This window comes from Rhinolophus ferrumequinum, chromosome 3 (genome assembly GCF_004115265.2).
Source record: "Rhinolophus ferrumequinum isolate MPI-CBG mRhiFer1 chromosome 3, mRhiFer1_v1.p, whole genome shotgun sequence".
Classification (NCBI taxonomy): domain Eukaryota; kingdom Metazoa; phylum Chordata; class Mammalia; order Chiroptera; family Rhinolophidae; genus Rhinolophus; species Rhinolophus ferrumequinum.
This window is the reverse complement of record NC_046286.1, coordinates 101,652,057-101,670,461: the sequence shown is the minus strand read 5'-3', so window position 1 is coordinate 101,670,461 and position 18,405 is coordinate 101,652,057. Positions and strand designations below refer to the sequence as shown.

The following is an 18,405-nucleotide window of genomic DNA, read 5'->3' as shown; positions in this document are numbered from 1 at the left end:
CAAGAAGGGATGAGTACAGTATTCACAAGGGATTTTTTCCCCCAGCAAACAATAAATGGTATAGTTTTGTTGAGTATACTCTGCTAAGTACTGAAACACAGCAGATGTTCCCATAATATGTTAATAATTCCTTTCTGATTGCAAAGGAATGTTCAAATACTTAGAAAGTTTCCAGCTGGGAAACAGAAGGATGACCACCCCATAATAAAGGGATGGCTGTTTAATCCTCACATTTTTTCCCTCTCTCTGTCTAGGGTGACAGTGGAGGGCCTCTGGTTTGCTTCGAGAAGGACAAATACATTTTACAAGGAGTCACTTCTTGGGGTCTTGGCTGTGCACGCCCCAATAAGCCTGGTGTCTATGTTCGTGTTTCAACGTATGTTCCTTGGATTGAAAGAACAATGAGAAATAATTAATTGGTTGGGAGACAGAGTGAACCATCAGTGTATCTAGATGCTGGAACATGGGTAGGGAATTTAGTATGCTCAGAAGTAATTGACAGTAATCAAACTAAGACCCTGTACTTAACCGCCATCTACTGCCAAACCTCAACATTGTTTAGCATTACTGTGGATAAATTTTTCCCGTCTGTGGACTGCTGGGTTCTACAATAATAAGGCAACACAGCTGTGACATTTGTTGAAAATAAACTCTGTACTTACTTTGATTTAATTATTTTGATTTTCATTGTTTTCATGGTCTTCGTGCATCCTACCAATTTTAAATAGTGTAACTCTAACAGACTTAAGAGATTTCACTTTTTCTCATAAGGAATAGCTGCATCTAGGACTAAGAAACCAAGACATCACAGCGAAGTCCTCGTAAGTCCCCCCTATATTTACTTTGTCAGCGAAAGACAGCTTGACACGTATCTTGAATGTCTCTATTTCTGGCACTGAGATGAATATTTCCAAAGCTGCAACGTGTATGGGGAGTCATGAGAACAAATTTTATTCTTGGGAGTGAAATCTGTTTCTGACAACTTGGCTCTAGCCCAGCACAGGGGACACTAGGCAGAGAGTTGTATCTCGGGAAGAAAACAGGGCAGTGGAATGGAATACAAGACCAGCGAAGAGTCTGAATGTTACTCTGCGTCACTTGGTCTAGGAATGGTGCCAAGAGCCTGTAGAGGAACAATGAACATATACGGAAGCCGAGCCACTTAATTCCCATCACTAACTGGCTGCCCCGGTACGCAATGTCACATGGAAATCGTGTTTTACAGTGACACCTGTTCAAAAAGAAGAGAAAGGGTAAATGATTTTTCTTGACAATTTAAATTTTTTTTTTATTGTTATCAGAACCAAAATATCAACTCAAAATACAATTCAAAGGTGATAGTATCAGGAAGAGCAGTCGTCCTCCAGTAAAGAGAAATGCAAAGAAAGCCAAAAGCAAGTGTCTGTGAATGAAGGGTGAAAGCAGTGTTACATCTTCAAAGAGCCACGTTGATTTCATTGAAAAATAAAACACTCATATTCAATTCTGATGTGTTTTAAGGATTACATGTTATTTTAATCTTTAAAAATCCTCATCCTGTAAAATTTTATTTTACAATTAGCATACACGGTACATGTCCCGTGTTCACATAGAAATTTTTTTCCTCATAGGCAAAATTTCCCTTTGGTGTCCGTTTTGCCCGTCCATATGAAATAACTCATTAAAAAATTCTAAATAGGATATATACTGAATCTGAAAATATAACAAATATAACATATAAAACGTCAGAAAAAGATAGCAAGTTTGTATTTAAGCTCCACATTTCAAAAGTCTCAGTAACAAATAAGAAAGATCTCTTCCCTTATTAAAATCTATGAAGTCACTTAGAAAGTTTCTGCTAATTCTGTTAAGCACGGATATGATCGACCTTTCTTTCAAATTAAGGTGTAAGCTACTTCCCCAAACAAGTGAAAAGAAAAGTGTCAAGATTCAATGAGAACTGTCCACATTTTTCACTCTTAACTATGGGTACTGTTACAGAATCGAACTCACAAACATAAATATCCCTTTCTGGTTAAAATCTGAAGACCCATGAGATCATAATCCATGAGTTTTGTTCAGTGAAGACCTGACTACTAGGGTGTGGCTCTAGGTGCCCACTAAAGGACAGCCCAAACTATCCCGAGTCATCTCAGGACCAAACTTGATTTTATAAATAATGGAGCCAAATCCCCAAATCGTACAGCAGCAGACTGGTTCTTGTTTACAGAACGAGGCCTGAGCATGCCTGCAACCCCAGATGCTGGAGGGATCCCGGAGCTCCAGGTGAGAAGAGAAGGCCACGGCTCGGAACAGCCTCCCCAATCTGTCTCCTCCCAGGAATGTCCAGGACACTCAGCCCAGGGCCTGCGTCCCTGGATCAGGTTATATGATCCCATTTCTGTACACTTTTCCCAGGTCCTTAGTTCTTTACCCTGCATTCTTGAAGGAGCTGTCATGAGAATTGGGCGGGGGCTTCTCTGGTCTGTGTGTAACCGATGGTCAGAGACACTGCTCCAACGTCAGGAAAAAAACCTCTTACCCAAAATTATATAAGCATACTCTGCATAGTTTGAATGTCTTCGTAAAGTATTGAAAACACCTGGAGCTGCACAGCGTAATGCAGCTGAAATGGACACACACGCATCTCTGCAAGGCACGTCGGGTCCTTGGGATGGGCCTGAGCAGGTCCTCCCTTTCATCTTCGGCGGGGGGCGTCTCACAGGTGAGAGCTGGAAACTGGGGTTTTCTTTTTCCGGTGACATTTATAGGAATGTGGACTAACAAAGCAAGGGAGAAAAGAGGAAGTCCTTATGAAAGATTCTACAACTAGTTAGAAGAAAATCTTGTTACTTCTCAATATCAGAGTTGGTTTCAATCAAATACACTCCTGTGTAACTTCTCATAAAAACCCAACAAAAATAACAAAAATAACTGTCTCCACGCTCATCTTTTACCTGTTTTTAGACCTTAGCAGGGGTTAATTAGCATTATAGCTTATAACTTCTCTACGAATTTCTATTGAGTAACAGATGGTTTGGAAATGTGCTGATAACGCGAACAAAAAAATGCTTCATTTAAACTTCTGGAATATTCTCCTTTCTCCTGATCTCCTAACAATTCTGTGATTGGGGTGACAGGATTGCACCCCCCACCCTGACTCTGATATGAACCAAGAAACTGTCTGTGATGATACAATTAGGAAAACGTTTCTCTTTTCTGGATGAAGCAAGACCTTACCATGGAATAACGCTCAAGAGGGCTTCACACAGTTTTAATACCATTTATAATTATCTTTTCTTGACTTACTTTTAGCTTACAAAATGACAGGGCTTAAGGAGAATCTCCCAGCTCACCCCAAATTTCAGGTTGGATTGTTCTAGGGTGAAATGTAAGTCAAGCTCTGGGTGAGAAGTAAGCCAGGACTCCTCACTTCACTTCCAAACAAGCACAGAATGTGTCTGGGTTGCATCATGAGACAAAGGTCCTCTGATTGGCCGGTCCTGGTAGAAGTCAGTCACCAGGATAGGAACTGCTGTTTGCTTTTGAGTACAACGACAGGCCTTTCTTAGGAAAGTTCCTGGATAACTAATCAATCTTATTTTTCAAAACAGCATCAAGCAACAAGGCAGTGAAATCCAATGAAATTATGGCATACATTTTTAAGGTCTGGTAAAATACTCGTGAGACACTTAGCAATGGTTGCCTCCCTCTGAGGAGGGAGATGGTACCTCAAAGAACCTAGGAAGAGAGAAATTTCCAATCCTATCAGGGAGATACTCGTTATTTGAAAAATTCATAATCAAGTAGGATACAGCATAAAATAATAAAACTACACAAAGCAATGGAGTCACATCTGAGCACCTAGACAATGCTCAACCCTAGTCCTGCACGTAGAAGTTAGGAAACCTTTCCAAACATAGATTTCCTAGTACATGAAAAAGTGAGGGTAAGAACTTGTATGAGACAACCCTGTTCTGAGTATTAAATGAAATGACATACGTGAAACCATCTATCACATAGGTACCTAAAAAAAATGTTAGTTTCTACTCTCTTCCCAATCTACAATTGAAGAAAACACCCACCATGAGGTCAGTAACAGTCTTTTTATAAATATTTTTGATACATTTTTTAAAATTTAGAGATCCACACCCTTAATTTCTAGGCCATTATTTAAAAGAATGCTTTTTATTTTTTAAATTAGTTGTTAAGTTAGTTTTTAAAATTACAAAAATAATGCAAGACCATGTGTTGTAATTTTTTTAAAATCAGACAATACAGAAGTCTGTAGAGTATAAAAGTAGTATCTTCCCTTCCACACACCACTTTCCAATCCATTTCTATCCCCAGAGGATATATATTATTATTTTAGTTATTTTCCTCTAAACTCTTATATTCATATTCTCTCTTTCTACATTTTAAAAGAAATATTTCAAACAGAGCAAATTACAATTTTTGTAATGAGAATTTGTGTTGATATAACAAAAATATATTTCATATTTATATATTGGTTGGATATTCACTTTCCCTGCACACCATTTAGACACCCTTCTCCAAAATTCAATCTCTTTCTCTCTCTTTTCCCTACTTCTTTCTATCTGTTTATCTATCTCTATCATCTATCTGTCTATCATCTGTTATCTATCTATCTATTATCTATCTTTCCATCCAGCTACAGAGAGGAATTTCTATTGGTTTTAGTTTTAAATAAATACTATATAACACGTTGTTTAGTGACTTTTTACTCTGTATTCAATCTTGGAAACCTTCCCATGTCATTACACAATTCTTTTAATCTCTGTATAATAATCCACATTATGAATATATTATCATTTTCACAATCAGTTGCCTATTGATGCACATTTAAGTTATTTCTAGCTTGTCAATTCATCAATCCCTTTCCTTTAAATTGCTTCTTACCCATATGTGAAAAATAATATATATTCTTTTATAGCTTTTTTATGTTAACCTTTTACATCTTACTTTGAATTTTTTGCTGAGGATGTGAGATGGGGATTTAATATTATTTTTCCCCGTGGGTATTCAATTTTCTCCATATCATCCACCCCCAGTGGTTTGAAATACTGCTTTTATTTAGAATGTGCTGAATATCATACGATACCTGCCAAGTTTTTCTACATCATCCACTGTCTCTGGCAAGGCGATGCCTTTGGTTTCAGGCAAAAGCATCACGAGTCCCCCGCAGACAGATGCCAGGATACCTACGGAATCGGGAGAGGCATCAGCCACCAAGAACACACAGCCAGCCCCTCGTCCCTCTGGCTCACTCTGGAAGCACCTGTGCTCATTTACCTTAACTAACAACGCTCTGGTAACCCCAACCAGCTCTCCAGTTTTCCTCTACCACGATGTCCTCACGTTCCTCTAACCGTGTGCAGTCCCATGGCCGCTGCACACCTGGCATACATTTGTTCATTCACTAATTGGACAATTACTTATGGAGTGCCTAGTAAGTGCCAAGCACTCAGAGAAGACCTCATCTTCTACTTCACTAGAAGCCACTAGAAGGGAGTTCCTTCCGCTGCCTTTTACCAACACTAGAATATCACTGCCCCCCTAATCCTCCTTCTGCCATGTTACACCACAAGACTTGTCCCTACTTCAGCCCATCTCTTAGTCTTTTTGGGGCTCCTCACGATAGTGATTAATCCTCTCTCTTCTGTACCTTTAGCCCACTGGTGGGAGCATTGAAACATACTCAAATCTTTCATCTTTAAGGACCCTTCTATCAACCTGATATCATCCTCCAGTTTCCATCCTCCTTTTTTCTGTTCTTCAGAGTCGAAATTCTTGAAACACTGTCCTCTCCTATTTTCTAATCTTAGAGGTATGCTGGGGAATGTCTCCAGAAAATAAAACCCTCATTTGTAGCGCCTGCGAATTTCCATGGTATAAATACTCCCACCAGGGACATTTCAAACTACCGATGTGACATCCCTGAATGAGGCACTGGGAAGAGCTGTGCAGCAGCACAGTTTTATAGGGTTTCCCCCATAAACGTACAGAAACGTAATGAGCCTCAAGAACACAGAAAACAGTAAACATAAATGATTAGGAACTGAGGACTTTTGAGTATTCATTATTTTATATACTTTCATTTTTAATAATGGCTCCGTTTAACAACTACCTCAAAAATTCTTGAAAATTTAACACTTGGCCCTGGTGAGCCGTGCGAGTCAGCTGCTCCACCGCTGTGAGTCTTCTCCCACCTCCACCTGGGTTCTGCCCAGTGTTCTCCCTGCCCCCCTGCTCCAGCCAGATCACCAGTGGCCGCCAGCACCAGATCCAAGGGCACTGCTTCTAGTCCTTGCTCCAGGCCCAGCAGCACCACGGGCTGCTGGTGACGGGTGTCCATCTCCCCACCCTCACCCCCGCAGCCCGCTTTCCTGCTGCATGCTCTCTGGCTTCCCTCCTACCCCGCTCACGTGCCTTCTAATTCCCTTCACCCACTCTTTTCCCTGTGCTTATCCTGACACTTCGTCACTCCTCAGGGTTCTGTCCTGGAACTCTTCTTTCCTCTCATTCTGTCCTATCTTCTGGGGCGCGGGGGTATTGGTCACTGCCAGAGTTTCAGTGGTGATCGACATTCAGATGGCTTCCAAATTTTTATCGATCAGCCACACTTCTCTCCTGAGCTCAGCTCTATCCAAGCCTGTGGGTTTCTCACGACTTCTTATGGGCCCTTCATACTACACACGGCCCAAACAGACTCCCTCAGGGTCTTCCTGCAGACCTGCTCCTCTGGTGGTCACTAAACTAGTGCCTGTGCCGTCATCTAGAGTTTTCCCAGCCAGGAGCCTGGGCTTCCCATCTGCTGCTCCCTCTGGCCCCCACCCGTCAATCATCCCGTCTTGTTAATTTTACTTCCGATATATTTCTTGAATGGACGCTCTCCACAGCACCCCACTGTCACCACCTTAAACCCAGCCATTATGATCTCTTACCTGACTACAACCATATTCTTTTCATTGTCTCACCCCTCGCATTGTCCCCTTCCAATTCATTTGTGTGTCTGCCACCAGAGCCATATAATTCTAAAACACAAACCTCACTGTCAACCTCACCTGAAAACTCTGCAATAGCTTCCCACTACTGTTCGGATGAAAAGGAAACCCTTTTTACATCCGATGAGACCCTTTGTGATCTGGCCCCAGCCCCCCACCCCGGCGACATCTCTCTGCAGATCCCACCTCACATGCTACATTCTGGCCTTTACCTGCCTGGCTGTCCCCCTCTTAACAGCTCTTCCTCTTGCTCCAACCCTTCCAGCTTCCTGGAGTACCAGCCCACCCTTCTCATGTGGATAATTTCTACTCATCGTCAGATCTCAACCTGAGGAAGGAGACATTTCTTCCTTCCTCCCTGATTTTCTCTCCTCATCTTAACTGTGTTAGCTGTCCGAGTGATGTGCTCTCATGGCACCCTTTACTTTCAGCATTTATCACACTCAAATGTGACTGATTGTTTGGAAGACTGGCTCTCTCTGCACTATAGTGGCAGTGGCCAGCTTACCCAGCACTCATTGAAGGCCAGGCCACAATCTTGAATAAGTGGGCTCCTAGACCACTCACTCCATCTTGGTTGAACGCTGGCCCTCTCCTTCCTTTCTCATGCTGACTCCAGAATCAATGCTGACCTTGATTATCAGGTCCCATGCAATAATTTGAAATGATCTTTTGTTGATTTAGAACCTGACTTTATATCCCCAGTACTGTTAGGATTTTTGCATTCCTCAGCCTGGATGTCCTCAAGGACTCAATCTTTTCATTGTAACTTAAGTTACTGAGCAATGAATAAAAAAGGAAGTGGAGGTGGAGGGCAGTTAGATGAAGCATTCTCCGGTCTGTATCCTCTCTTGCTGAGGACCGTAGAGCGTAGAGCGTGTGAGGTCCAGGCAGAAAGGTTGGGACAGCACTTGAGAAGCACTGGACTGAGGTCACCTTAAGGTCCCCCTTTCATGAGGGGGAAGATTGGAGGTAGGCAGGAGGGCCTGACCTTGAAGGGCAGCAAAGAGGTTGTGCTGGGTGTGCGAGGCATCTGTGTCCTCTGCTCTTTCAGCATCGCGTGTTTAGCATCAAAGCAAATAAAGATGTGATACTGATAGACACAGAACACTTAATAATGCAATTGGTTTTTTGGCTTCTTTTAAACAGACTAAAGGTCCAGTTTGGTCCCTTGAAAATTATGGGCCTTTAATTATCTCAATTATCTGTCATAAAAGAGTTTTGTACTTGATTTTAACTCAGACCCTGAACAAAGAAAGCTAAATCGAACACTGTTCCTCACAACCCTTCGATATACAGTAAATTTAAATCATGTAGGGTGCACATTTCATTGTAACCAGATTGGCTCCTCAAAACTAAAACAGTTGATATACAAATATTAAGTGCGTATCACTAATATAAAACCTAATAATGTGGATGAATGCATTTAAGAATAGTTTATCAAATGAGTTCTCACCAAAGATGATAAGAGGTAGTTCTAGCCAAATGGCCGCTAGCCGGAAGAGCAGAAATGGGGCTATGATTCCCCCAAAATCACATAAACCTGAACAGAGTGAAACTCCAAAGTTTCTGTAGATGAAAAAAAACACATTGTTTTAAATGAAAAACATTTAAGTAAATTCAAGATAAGCAAAATAAATAACAAAGAAATTATAACAGTATCTTTCCATTGCTTTGGTTTTTAACTTTGCAAATAGCTATTACTCTCTCATATGCTAAGCAAACCATTTGCATTCTGTACCATTGCACATCTGGATGAGCACTGAGGCTAGCAAGGAGGTCCACAGCATGGGTGGGAATCATTCTGCCGTCAGCAGCTCACTACCCAGCCAGTGACACTTCCGTGTCACCCTGGTACCCCAGCTGGACAGAAAGCTGTGCCGTGAACATTCCCTCAGGAAAGGAGACCACCGCACACGAGTGCCTGAGCACTGTTCCATTTCGTCGGGCACTAACGGGCTGCTCACAGCTATGAGATGTGGAGCTTGGTCAGAACAGAGGCTGTGGCCTGTCGACATTCAGATGGCTTCCAAATTTTTATCGATCAGCCACACTTCTCTCCTGAGCTCAGCTCTATCCAAGCCTATGGGTTTCTCACGATTTCTTATGGGCCCTTCATACTACACATGGCCCAAACAGAGTCCCTCAGGGTCTTCCTGCAGACCTGCTCTTCTGGTGGTCACTAAACTAGTGCCTGTGCTGTCATCTAGAGTTTTCCCAGCCAGGAGCCTGGGCTTCCTATCTGCTGCTCCCTCTGGCCCCCACCCATCAATCATCCCCAATCAACCTGGTAGTTGCTAATGAAGACAGATTTAACCCCCATCTAAGCGAGCACACTAACTAGCCAAGTCCAGTGCCTTTCCACAAAGCCACGGCTGTGTATGAAGATACTGGTATGAGAACTATTTCTGTCACAAAATGTAGAGGATAGCAATGCAGAAAGCAGCTACAACTCAAAGCATATTGTTTTGACTGGCTGCATTCAGTCCAGACTAATATGTCACCAAGCTCAGGAAACTATTTCACGGTCTTTAAGTCAATTCAAAACATTTGGCTGCAGAATTACTTAAGAGAAACCATGACATATGTAATGCAATTACCGTAATGTTGTTGGGTACAATTCTGAATTTACCAAATAAACAATTTCGAAGGCCATGGTTATCCCCAGTCTTCCCAGGGTAGCAACCGTGGTCCTCAACCATGGTATTCCTGCAAACACAGAAAGTGTGGAAGTCAAGAGTTAGGGGTCTGCTTCCAATAAAGTTTTACAAAACAATGAAAAGCATTGGCTTAGTGTTCTCCCAGCCCTTCCCAGTCTTCGCAAATTTTAAGCACAAATGATTGATGTCTTCTAATATTGTAGCCAAATTTCAACAGCAACAACCCCCACTGATGTTTTGGGGTGTTAGCTGGCTTCCTGAGCAGGGTCAGATTATAGACACAGTCAAGACCCATTTGTTGAGTGGCCACTACACTGAAAACAACATTCCTTGCTTAGTACACTGGCATTTTTTCTGAAAGACAGCCTTCGCGTGTGCCCTTGAAAACCATTACCAGAGTCTGGTGCCCATTTGTTCTTTCTATTCAGACCCCTTAGTGATAACACACAGAACTGCTTTTCTCAGCAGACCAGGAATGATCCAGACATGAAGCTGCCTTTGGTTTCTGGAGAGGAGCTGTGCTTCAAGGACTGGCATTTTGGGGAGGGGGCATCTATGCCATGCGTTATCATCAAGGTATATGCCACTCATTATCTCCCTCGTCCCCAATATTGCTACTTCCCTCATGAAATTATCCAGAGAAGCCTGATTCTTGAATACCGGTTGGCTCGTTGATTTAAAAATGAACTGTTTGAGGGCTGCTCTGGTCGTATGAGGAAACTCTTTAGTGGGAAACGCCAAATGTTCTTTATTAAATCTTTTCTTTCTTTTGTAGTTTAAGGAAAGAAGGAGTAAACCATTTTTGTTCTAAAAAGTCAGTGATGCAGATTTCTTGAGTTGTGGAGGTTATACCATCCTTTCCTAGACGACGGGGTGAGGACATGTGACTGCATCAACAAGAGTGTACCTGGCCTCCTGACCACAGCGAAAAGCGTTCAGCACGTGTCTGACTTCCATCCTTGAAAAGGAAACCTTTGCCTTTTATACTTACACTTACTTATGCTCACTCAGCACTAAATGACCCTTTTGTCTTCCGGAGTTATTGCACTTTTCCTGAATATACAATTATGTGGTAGAAATGTGGGCATGAATGAGGAGGTTGAAAGAAGAGAATCATGCTCAGTAGATTTGTGCATGTTCTCACTAAAGAATATTTAACAAATCAAAAAAAAAAAAAATGTAAAGCCTACTAAATAAAATAATTGCCTAGGAGGGCAAGCACAGCAAAAGATGGCTCAAGAATCCAGATCACTGCTGGGAGGCCCCAGGTCATGACGTTTAGACTGCAAACTGGCCGAGGATGTCCTGGTGTACTTGATGTTTTTTCCGGATGAGAACACCTGCAGCTCTCATATTAACAGTTACATCACAGAAGGAGGAATATCAGGGGTGTGCTGATACGCTGGGCCACCATCTGCTCTGGCACAGAACCGTTGTAAACATGTGTTTTATTTAGTCTGCATTTTTTCAGTAAGGCCGGGGAGGGAGACTAGGAAATGCATTCCACCCTTTCCTTTGGTGAGCAGGTGGTGCAGGGCCAGGTGCCCGGGAACGGAATGTGAGAGCCACTGCCCAGATTCCCTGGGGCCGGGCCCAGCCAGGCAGCCTCCCATCCCTCTCAGGCTGCTAATGTGGAAATAACTTGATTATCCAGGTTAGGTTCTTACGTTATAGGCTTTTTCTACTGTATCAATTGATTGCTCTACAAATGAGTCACACTGACAACTGCAATGACAATTTAAGTTTATAACTGAGGCTAGCCTGGACAGCTTGCTGGAAAGAACTCACAAACAGCAAGAAATCAAATCATAGCATGTGCGCGCACACACACACATGAAAAACACATGGCTAGCTCAGTGAATAGAGATAAACAACTAGTTAATTCAGAAACAATTCATAGAAAAATAACCAGAAAAACATTTAGAAAACACTGTCAAGTTGACACCCTGGAGGATACATGGTTGATCCTACCTGCTGACCTTAATCTGAAAGACCCTCAACTCATTCCAAGCAGTAGAAGCCAGTATTTAACTACACCTCTACCAGGACAGGGATATTCTGTGAAACGTGTCACAGAAGTCCCAAAGGCACTGCACTGTTCATCAACTAAAGAGTGAAATGAAAACAATTTATTAGAAAGTACAAATGACATGTGACTATTACACATGCACACAAAAACTCATGGTCATCCCAGTAACGTGCTAAATTCATGGTCGACTGGCAATAGATACCGTTTGATCAATGAGCAAAACACCAGAAGACAATTTTAAAATGAGGACTGAAGCTGAAACTGTCTTCCACAGAGCCATGAATACCCAGAGAAAGAGGGTCCCTCTTACCCAAACTGCTAAGTTTGTAACCATCCTAAAAAAACTCAAAGTAAAGATGGCAGATGAGGATGGATAAAGAAAGCTCTTTATTTTGCAGACTTTGATTAGAGTTCAAAAATTCGGATCAAAAGCAGTGAGTCTTAGATGAGGATACGGTACAGCCAGAAAGACTATGTATTTTTCCAGAATTTTATTCTTCAGACCAATGCAAAGGTGTTCGGAGTGGAGGAAAAGCCGTTTTCTGTGACAGAATTCCACAGCTGATTCCTAAAAGGCCAGTGGGCATTCTCCACAGGGCTGTCGTCCTGTTGATGACGTCAAAAGTGACTGAGAGGAAACGTCTTTCTAATGTGAGCCGAGCAGCCCCAGTAACCAAGTCCACAAGCTACGCTATGTGGACATAGGACCGTCAACTCCAGTGAGGAACCTGGGTTATTTGGTACTCACAGGGAGCATTAGGGATTTGCAACCTATCCTTGCCAATTGTGATGGACACGTGACTATAAAAGCAGCCGGATCTACAGAATATACACACAAAATGCGTCCAAAATAAGAGCAACTAGTTTTCAACAAAGCTAAGAACAACGCTAAAGTTTAAAAACAGGAAGTTCTATCTACAAAATAAAACTGATCAGACCAGAGAAGCCTATTTGTTGCCCATATTTTCCAATGTGTGAAAGTGTCTCTACACAATAGCGTGGTTCCCACCCATCTAGTTACATCAACATTGGTTTGGACGTACGTACAGTCTTACATGCTTTCTGGGGTCATGCTGAATGCAGCACACGTTAAAATCATCCCAAGCAGTCTAGAGCAGAGAAAATCTTCCAGGGTAAAGTATACATCACAAAACGACAGACCAAACTAAGTCATTCATCTTTCTCCCCACTTTCCTAATTTCATACATAATGAATACTTAATTTCCTATTCCACAGGTGATGGGAACAGAAGACCCCGTCTTAGGGAACTCCATTTTAAATTAAACCCACAACATGCAGGGCCAAAGTAAAAGGGAAAGAACAGTGGAATCTCCAGTGTTCCTGATTTGTCACCTTTCCACTTAAATTGTACATAACCACTGAGGACAGGAATTATGTCTGTCTTCTTCCTGGCTTATCCCCACTCCTGGGTTAGTGGTGATGGTTAATAGATACTAAGTAGACATGCACTGACCGACACCTATTATACAGATTCCACAACTCTTAGAATGTGTTAACTCAATGTAGTGGGTTGCATAGTGTCCTCCCAAATTCATGCCCCCCCAGAACCTCAGAATGTGACTTTATTTGGAAATAGGGTCTTTGAGAGAAAATAGTTAAGACACAGAGACACAGAGAGTAGAAGGTCATGTGAAAACGGAGGCAGAGACTGAAGCGAGGCCAAACAACACTGGCGACCGCCAGGGTCTAGAAGAGGTGTGGACCAGATTCTCCCCCAGAACCTCAGCAAGGGACCAGCGCTGCCAGCAAGCACCAGGAGCCGGAAGAGGCCAGGGGGAATCCACACTCACAGCCTTTAGAGAGCCTGGCCCTGCGACACCTTGCTTTCCAGCCTCCAAGACTGTGAGAGAATACGTTTCTATTATTTCAAGCCACCCAGGTTGTGGTACTTTGGTACTGCAGCCCGGAAACTAATGCACTCAAGAAAAATGAGACAAATGTGACTAGTCCATTCTGTCGATTACCAACCACTCCTGTTCGATCAACGACTTTACGTCTTTTTTTTTCCCTTCTGTTCTGAAGATAAGCATTACTGTAATTTTATTTAAATAGGCGTTACCTGATGTGTTGGGACTTCATAAACCTTCATATAATTAATAAATTCATCTGTAAGTACCTGAGTGTTTTCACTTCTACAATATTACCAATTCTTTCCTGTTCCTTAGAAAATTCTCAAAAAAAAAAAAGAAAAAAAAGGCAACCTGTCGTATGCTGACACAAAGGACGACCAGAGAATCCAGCTGGCCCCATAACCCCACCCCACATCCCCTGGAACACAGAAATAACTAACTTGTGCTAATTCACACATTCCCTGGGAGTTTGAAAGGCTCCCTCTGTCAGTGCTTGCTGTGACCAGTGGCAGAGATAATCTGGGTTGTGTTAACCGTGCATTTGGAGTCACTTGCAACCTCCACACGTGCACCAGTCATCAATTCCTGAAAAACTTAACCCTGAAACGTCTCTGAAGTCACCCTCTCCCATCCAGGCCTGACTGCCACCATCTTAATCCATGCTCTACGCTTCTCTCCCTCGCTGTCAGTGTCCAAATTGCTGCAGCTACGAGGAGGCCAGCCCCCCTCCTCCTCTCGAAGCTCACGGGACCATGAGAAGCTCCTGGCATGGCCTGTGAGGCCGGTCACCCCTGGTGACGGAAGATCCCTCAGTCTTCTCGCCTGGAGATTCCAGCGATAACAATGAACATTCGGTCCTTGAACCCTCAGAGGTGATTCCTATTTCCGGGAATGACACTCTACTTTGGAGAAATCACTGCCACCCTTCCCTTCTCTCTGGCCCATTTCTTTTCTTTCTTCATTCATGCCTCATTCTCACCTCTGGGAAGCCTTTCCTGACTACACCCATGCATTCATCACTCCTCACACTATTTTGTTTACTTTTTTTTGTTTTTGTAATTTGCTATTTGTAAATCTTGTAAATAATTCTATTATTTCATTCATCAGTGTGAGTTGTGAGAGTATGAAAATATCTTTATCCCTTACTAGGTTGTGAATATTTTAAAGCCAAGAACTGTGTCTTTCTCTCTTTGTAGTCTCTGTGTCTCTCCTGGGGTTGGTTATATGGCTGCTGCTCAGGAAACAGCTTAAACACTGTCGATGCTATCCCAACAGTAAGTCAGATAAAGGTGACCAAAAGTAAACTACATCGCGGCAAGCTAGAGGTCACTCAATGTCTATTTCATCCATCAATGAGCCTAAAAGTGGACAAAACAGAAAAATCTATAGAACTGATCTCTTACACTCAGAGTCTTTACACTGATTCAACAGAAAATTGAGTGACATCCCTAAAGCGTGCCTGGCATCAAGATTTTGATGCAGTGGTACATTTTCTAAGGACAAGTGTTTCCTTATTGTTGATTATTTTGATTTACAATTTTTTTTTTCAAGTTCTTGGCTGCCACATCCACTTGGAGGACAATTACCTTCTGGTAAGAATGCCGTGACAAGACATGCCACTCCTGCCATTATATTGCTTGCTGCAAAGGGAAGGCGGCGTCCAAAACGCTCAATGGTCAGTAAGATCAACAGGGCTCCTGGCAGTTCCACGACTCCCGAGATAAAAAAGTCGATATAAAGGTTACCTCCTACAATCCCCAGGCGCATGACGAGTCCTTGATAGACCACTGCACTGGTGAACCTGGAGCAACATCGAAAGACAAGGGAGAAGAAGTAAGAGATGATTCAACCTGACCAGAAGGGAGGGCTGCGGGGTAAATTTGACACAAGCTTTTGAATCCATCACAAGTCAAACTTACCAAGCAAACATAAGTATAAGTGTGCATTTCCTCATTTGGGGAGTTCTCACCAGATCTAAAAAGGATGGATTACTAACTTCCTCATCTGTAACAGTGATCTATACAAGAGAAGCAGATTTCAGTAGCAATAGACAGCAAGAAACACCTGCATGTTATAGATTTGTCATTAACCAAATTCAAAGCTACCGAATCAAATTATCTTACTGAACTGACCCGGATCTTTCACAATTACATCTCAAACCTGCGGGTGAAAAGTGTGATCCTCTAGCCTTTTTAATACATCAAATTCCCAGAGATGTGGTTGCTGCCCTGAGAATCTCGTTCTAGGCTAATATCAGGAGTATTGTGTCCTACACTGTTCTGAGCAAACAAGGAAAAAAGATGTGCTCTAAAGTCAGATACATTTGTGCATTGATTAAGTTGGAGAAAATGAGCATAAAAGGGGCAAAAGCAGGTGGAATCCAAACAAGTGTTTCTTCACCTATTAAATCCTCAAAACTTATGTTGACAAATAAGACAATGGTAAGTTCAAGAGCAAGCATGGCACCAAAGGTATCACTTTGCTTCTGTCCATCTAGTGTCTTTTTGACCTAGGAAAATTCAGCTCATTGCCTTTGGCCATCCAAGAAGTTGGTCTTTTCTTTAATTCAATTAAACCAAGATTGCTGTTTGCCTTCTGTATATAAAACATGCTAAAGGAAATAATGCTGAACAATAAACCCTCCATAACCACAGCTCCTTCCAAAGTAAGCATAGCACAATTCCATGAATGACAACGGTTTCCCATTTCCATGTGCTAGACATTCTGTAACCTCTGCTTGGAGGGCCCTTAGGCCTCCTCAGACCCGATTTCACCTCCACTGGAAGGGCTTTCCTAACCTCAGGTTGAACGGACGACTCCAATCTGTGTCTCTACTCACCAGACCGCTATCCTTGCATCTACCCACCACGTGCCCTATGGGAGCGTTTGAAGGACAGGAACCGTATTGTCTAAGCCAACAAGCTGATATTCAACCAATGTTTGGGTGATGACAAAAAGTGAAGTGCGCTGGCCATGTCTGTTCCCTCAGAGTGCCACCCTCAGTCTTTGTCCTTCTATTAAGTGAGAACCCTGACTACAAAAGATAGGACTCTACTGTCTGTTTCAGATCTGGCCCAAGTTGAGTGTAAATCTGGGTAAATTTTCCCCAAACCTTGAGCCAAAAGGCTCTCTACTAGTAGTCACAGGAATTTGAGTAAACTGACACTGATACTTACTTGTCAATCATCTTTTCCAAACATTATACTCAGCGGGTCAACCAAAGCTTGATATCTTTGGCCTATGCATACTCCAGGGAAAGTCACACACACGCGCGCGCGCGCGCGCGAAGGCTGCAAAATGCATGTGTTTAGATCACTTTCTTTACCAAGATACACATTTTTCACTTTTTAATATCTCTTAATTTGGGATGTGTCCCACAACTGAGCTCATAAGAAAGTAATATGTCACAGTTTAAATAGCATGGATTTTCTTATTTAGTGGTACATAAAGTGACGATGTGTCTTAAAATCAATAGTGTCTCAGAGGCCATGAAATAGTGTTTTCCACCATGATGCTCGTGGAAGACTGCTAATTGTTTCCACCATCCGTTCTTTCCTTCTCCCTTTTGATAACAGAATCCACTGAATTTCAGTTGGGCACATTTATCCTCTCTTTCAAATACAGGTGGCCCTATTACTAAGACCTCAGCAATGAGGTGGGAGCGGAAGCCATGCGTACAAGTTCTGGATCCCATCCTTTGAAAGGAAATGGCTTGCTGTGCATTTACTGTCTTCCCTTACTGAGGATGGAAGAAGATGCTGGTGAACCAGCTTCAACCAGACAACTTATCACAGGTGATGGTAGAGAAACAAGACAAATAGAACCCAGGTTCTAGAAGGCCTCACAGAGCGGAGCCACCCCCGTGCTAGGCTACTGGCTTTTGGGTGGGCATGTTAGAGTTTAGAAAAACACTTTTCTCTTTTTTTGTCACTTTAATTTTTTGAGTCTCTGTTTCAGCAGCAAGTTGACCTGTACCCTACCTAACACAATGCCTATTAAGATGTTCCTTGAGCTAATGTTCTAAATTTTAAGACCCCAATGAAGGATTTCGTTTTTTACCTACCTTCACTTTTGCTGCCTCAAAATTAAGACAGGAATACCAAAAGTGGAAGATAGGAAGTTATTATATTATGACAATATATTATTATATGGTGTTATCAAAATGTTTTCCATAGTGTTTATGTATCACCCACATTAAAACAGCAAACTTCTACGGAGTATATATTTGTTAGATCCTGGGCTCAATACTTTACACGGATCATTTCATTTAATTGTCACCAAAACTCTGTAAAGTTAGTATAATAGTCCCCTCTTATCTGTGCTTTCACTTGCCGGAGATACCTGCCATCAACCAGAGTCTGAAAATGTTAAATGGAAAATTTCAAAAATAATTCAAAAGTATGAGATTGTGTGGCATTTTGAGTAGTGTGGTGAAATCTCTGGCTGTCACTCTCTGTCCCACTCGGGACATGAATCTGTCCGTTTCCCAGTGTCGCCATGCTGTAGACACTCTCTGCCTGTTAGTCACTTAGTAGCTGTCTCGGTGATCAGATCGACTGTCATGGTATCGCAGTGCTTGCATTCAAATCACCCTTATTTTACTTACGAATGGCCCCGAAGTGCAAGAGTAGTTATGTTGGTACTTCGACTATGCCAAAGAAAAGCCATAAAGTGGTTCTTTTAAGTGAAAAGGTGAGTACAGTACAATAAAATATTTTGAGAGAGAGCTCATTTACATAGCTTTTAGTACGGCATATTATTATAATTGTTCTATTTTATTATTAGTTATGTTAAGCTCTTAATGTGTCTAACTTATAAATTAATCTTTATGATAAGTATGT

The 18,405-nt window shown here is 42.1% G+C and overlaps 2 protein-coding genes across 2 annotated transcripts in view; one reads left to right on the top strand and one right to left on the bottom strand.

The window, feature by feature from the left end:
- Nucleotides 1–672, top strand: part of PLG (plasminogen) — a 34,858-nt gene extending 34,186 nt beyond the window's left edge. Inside the window, exon 19 of the mRNA XM_033097411.1 lies at nucleotides 255–672. Coding sequence (XP_032953302.1) covers nucleotides 255–416 — 162 coding nt within the window. The 3' untranslated portion in view covers nucleotides 417–672. The remainder of the gene's footprint in view (nucleotides 1–254) is intronic.
- Nucleotides 673–1,222: 550 nt separating this feature from the next.
- SLC22A3 (solute carrier family 22 member 3) overlaps nucleotides 1,223–18,405 on the bottom strand; it is an 87,133-nt gene continuing 69,950 nt past the window's right edge. The window contains exons 6-11 of the mRNA XM_033097425.1: nucleotides 15,484–15,581; nucleotides 15,151–15,365; nucleotides 9,605–9,713; nucleotides 8,461–8,573; nucleotides 5,102–5,201; nucleotides 1,223–2,759 (exon numbers count right to left, since the gene is read on the bottom strand). Of these exons, the coding sequence (XP_032953316.1) occupies nucleotides 2,699–2,759; nucleotides 5,102–5,201; nucleotides 8,461–8,573; nucleotides 9,605–9,713; nucleotides 15,151–15,365; nucleotides 15,484–15,581 (696 nt within the window). The 3' untranslated portion in view covers nucleotides 1,223–2,698. The remainder of the gene's footprint in view (nucleotides 2,760–5,101; nucleotides 5,202–8,460; nucleotides 8,574–9,604; nucleotides 9,714–15,150; nucleotides 15,366–15,483; nucleotides 15,582–18,405) is intronic.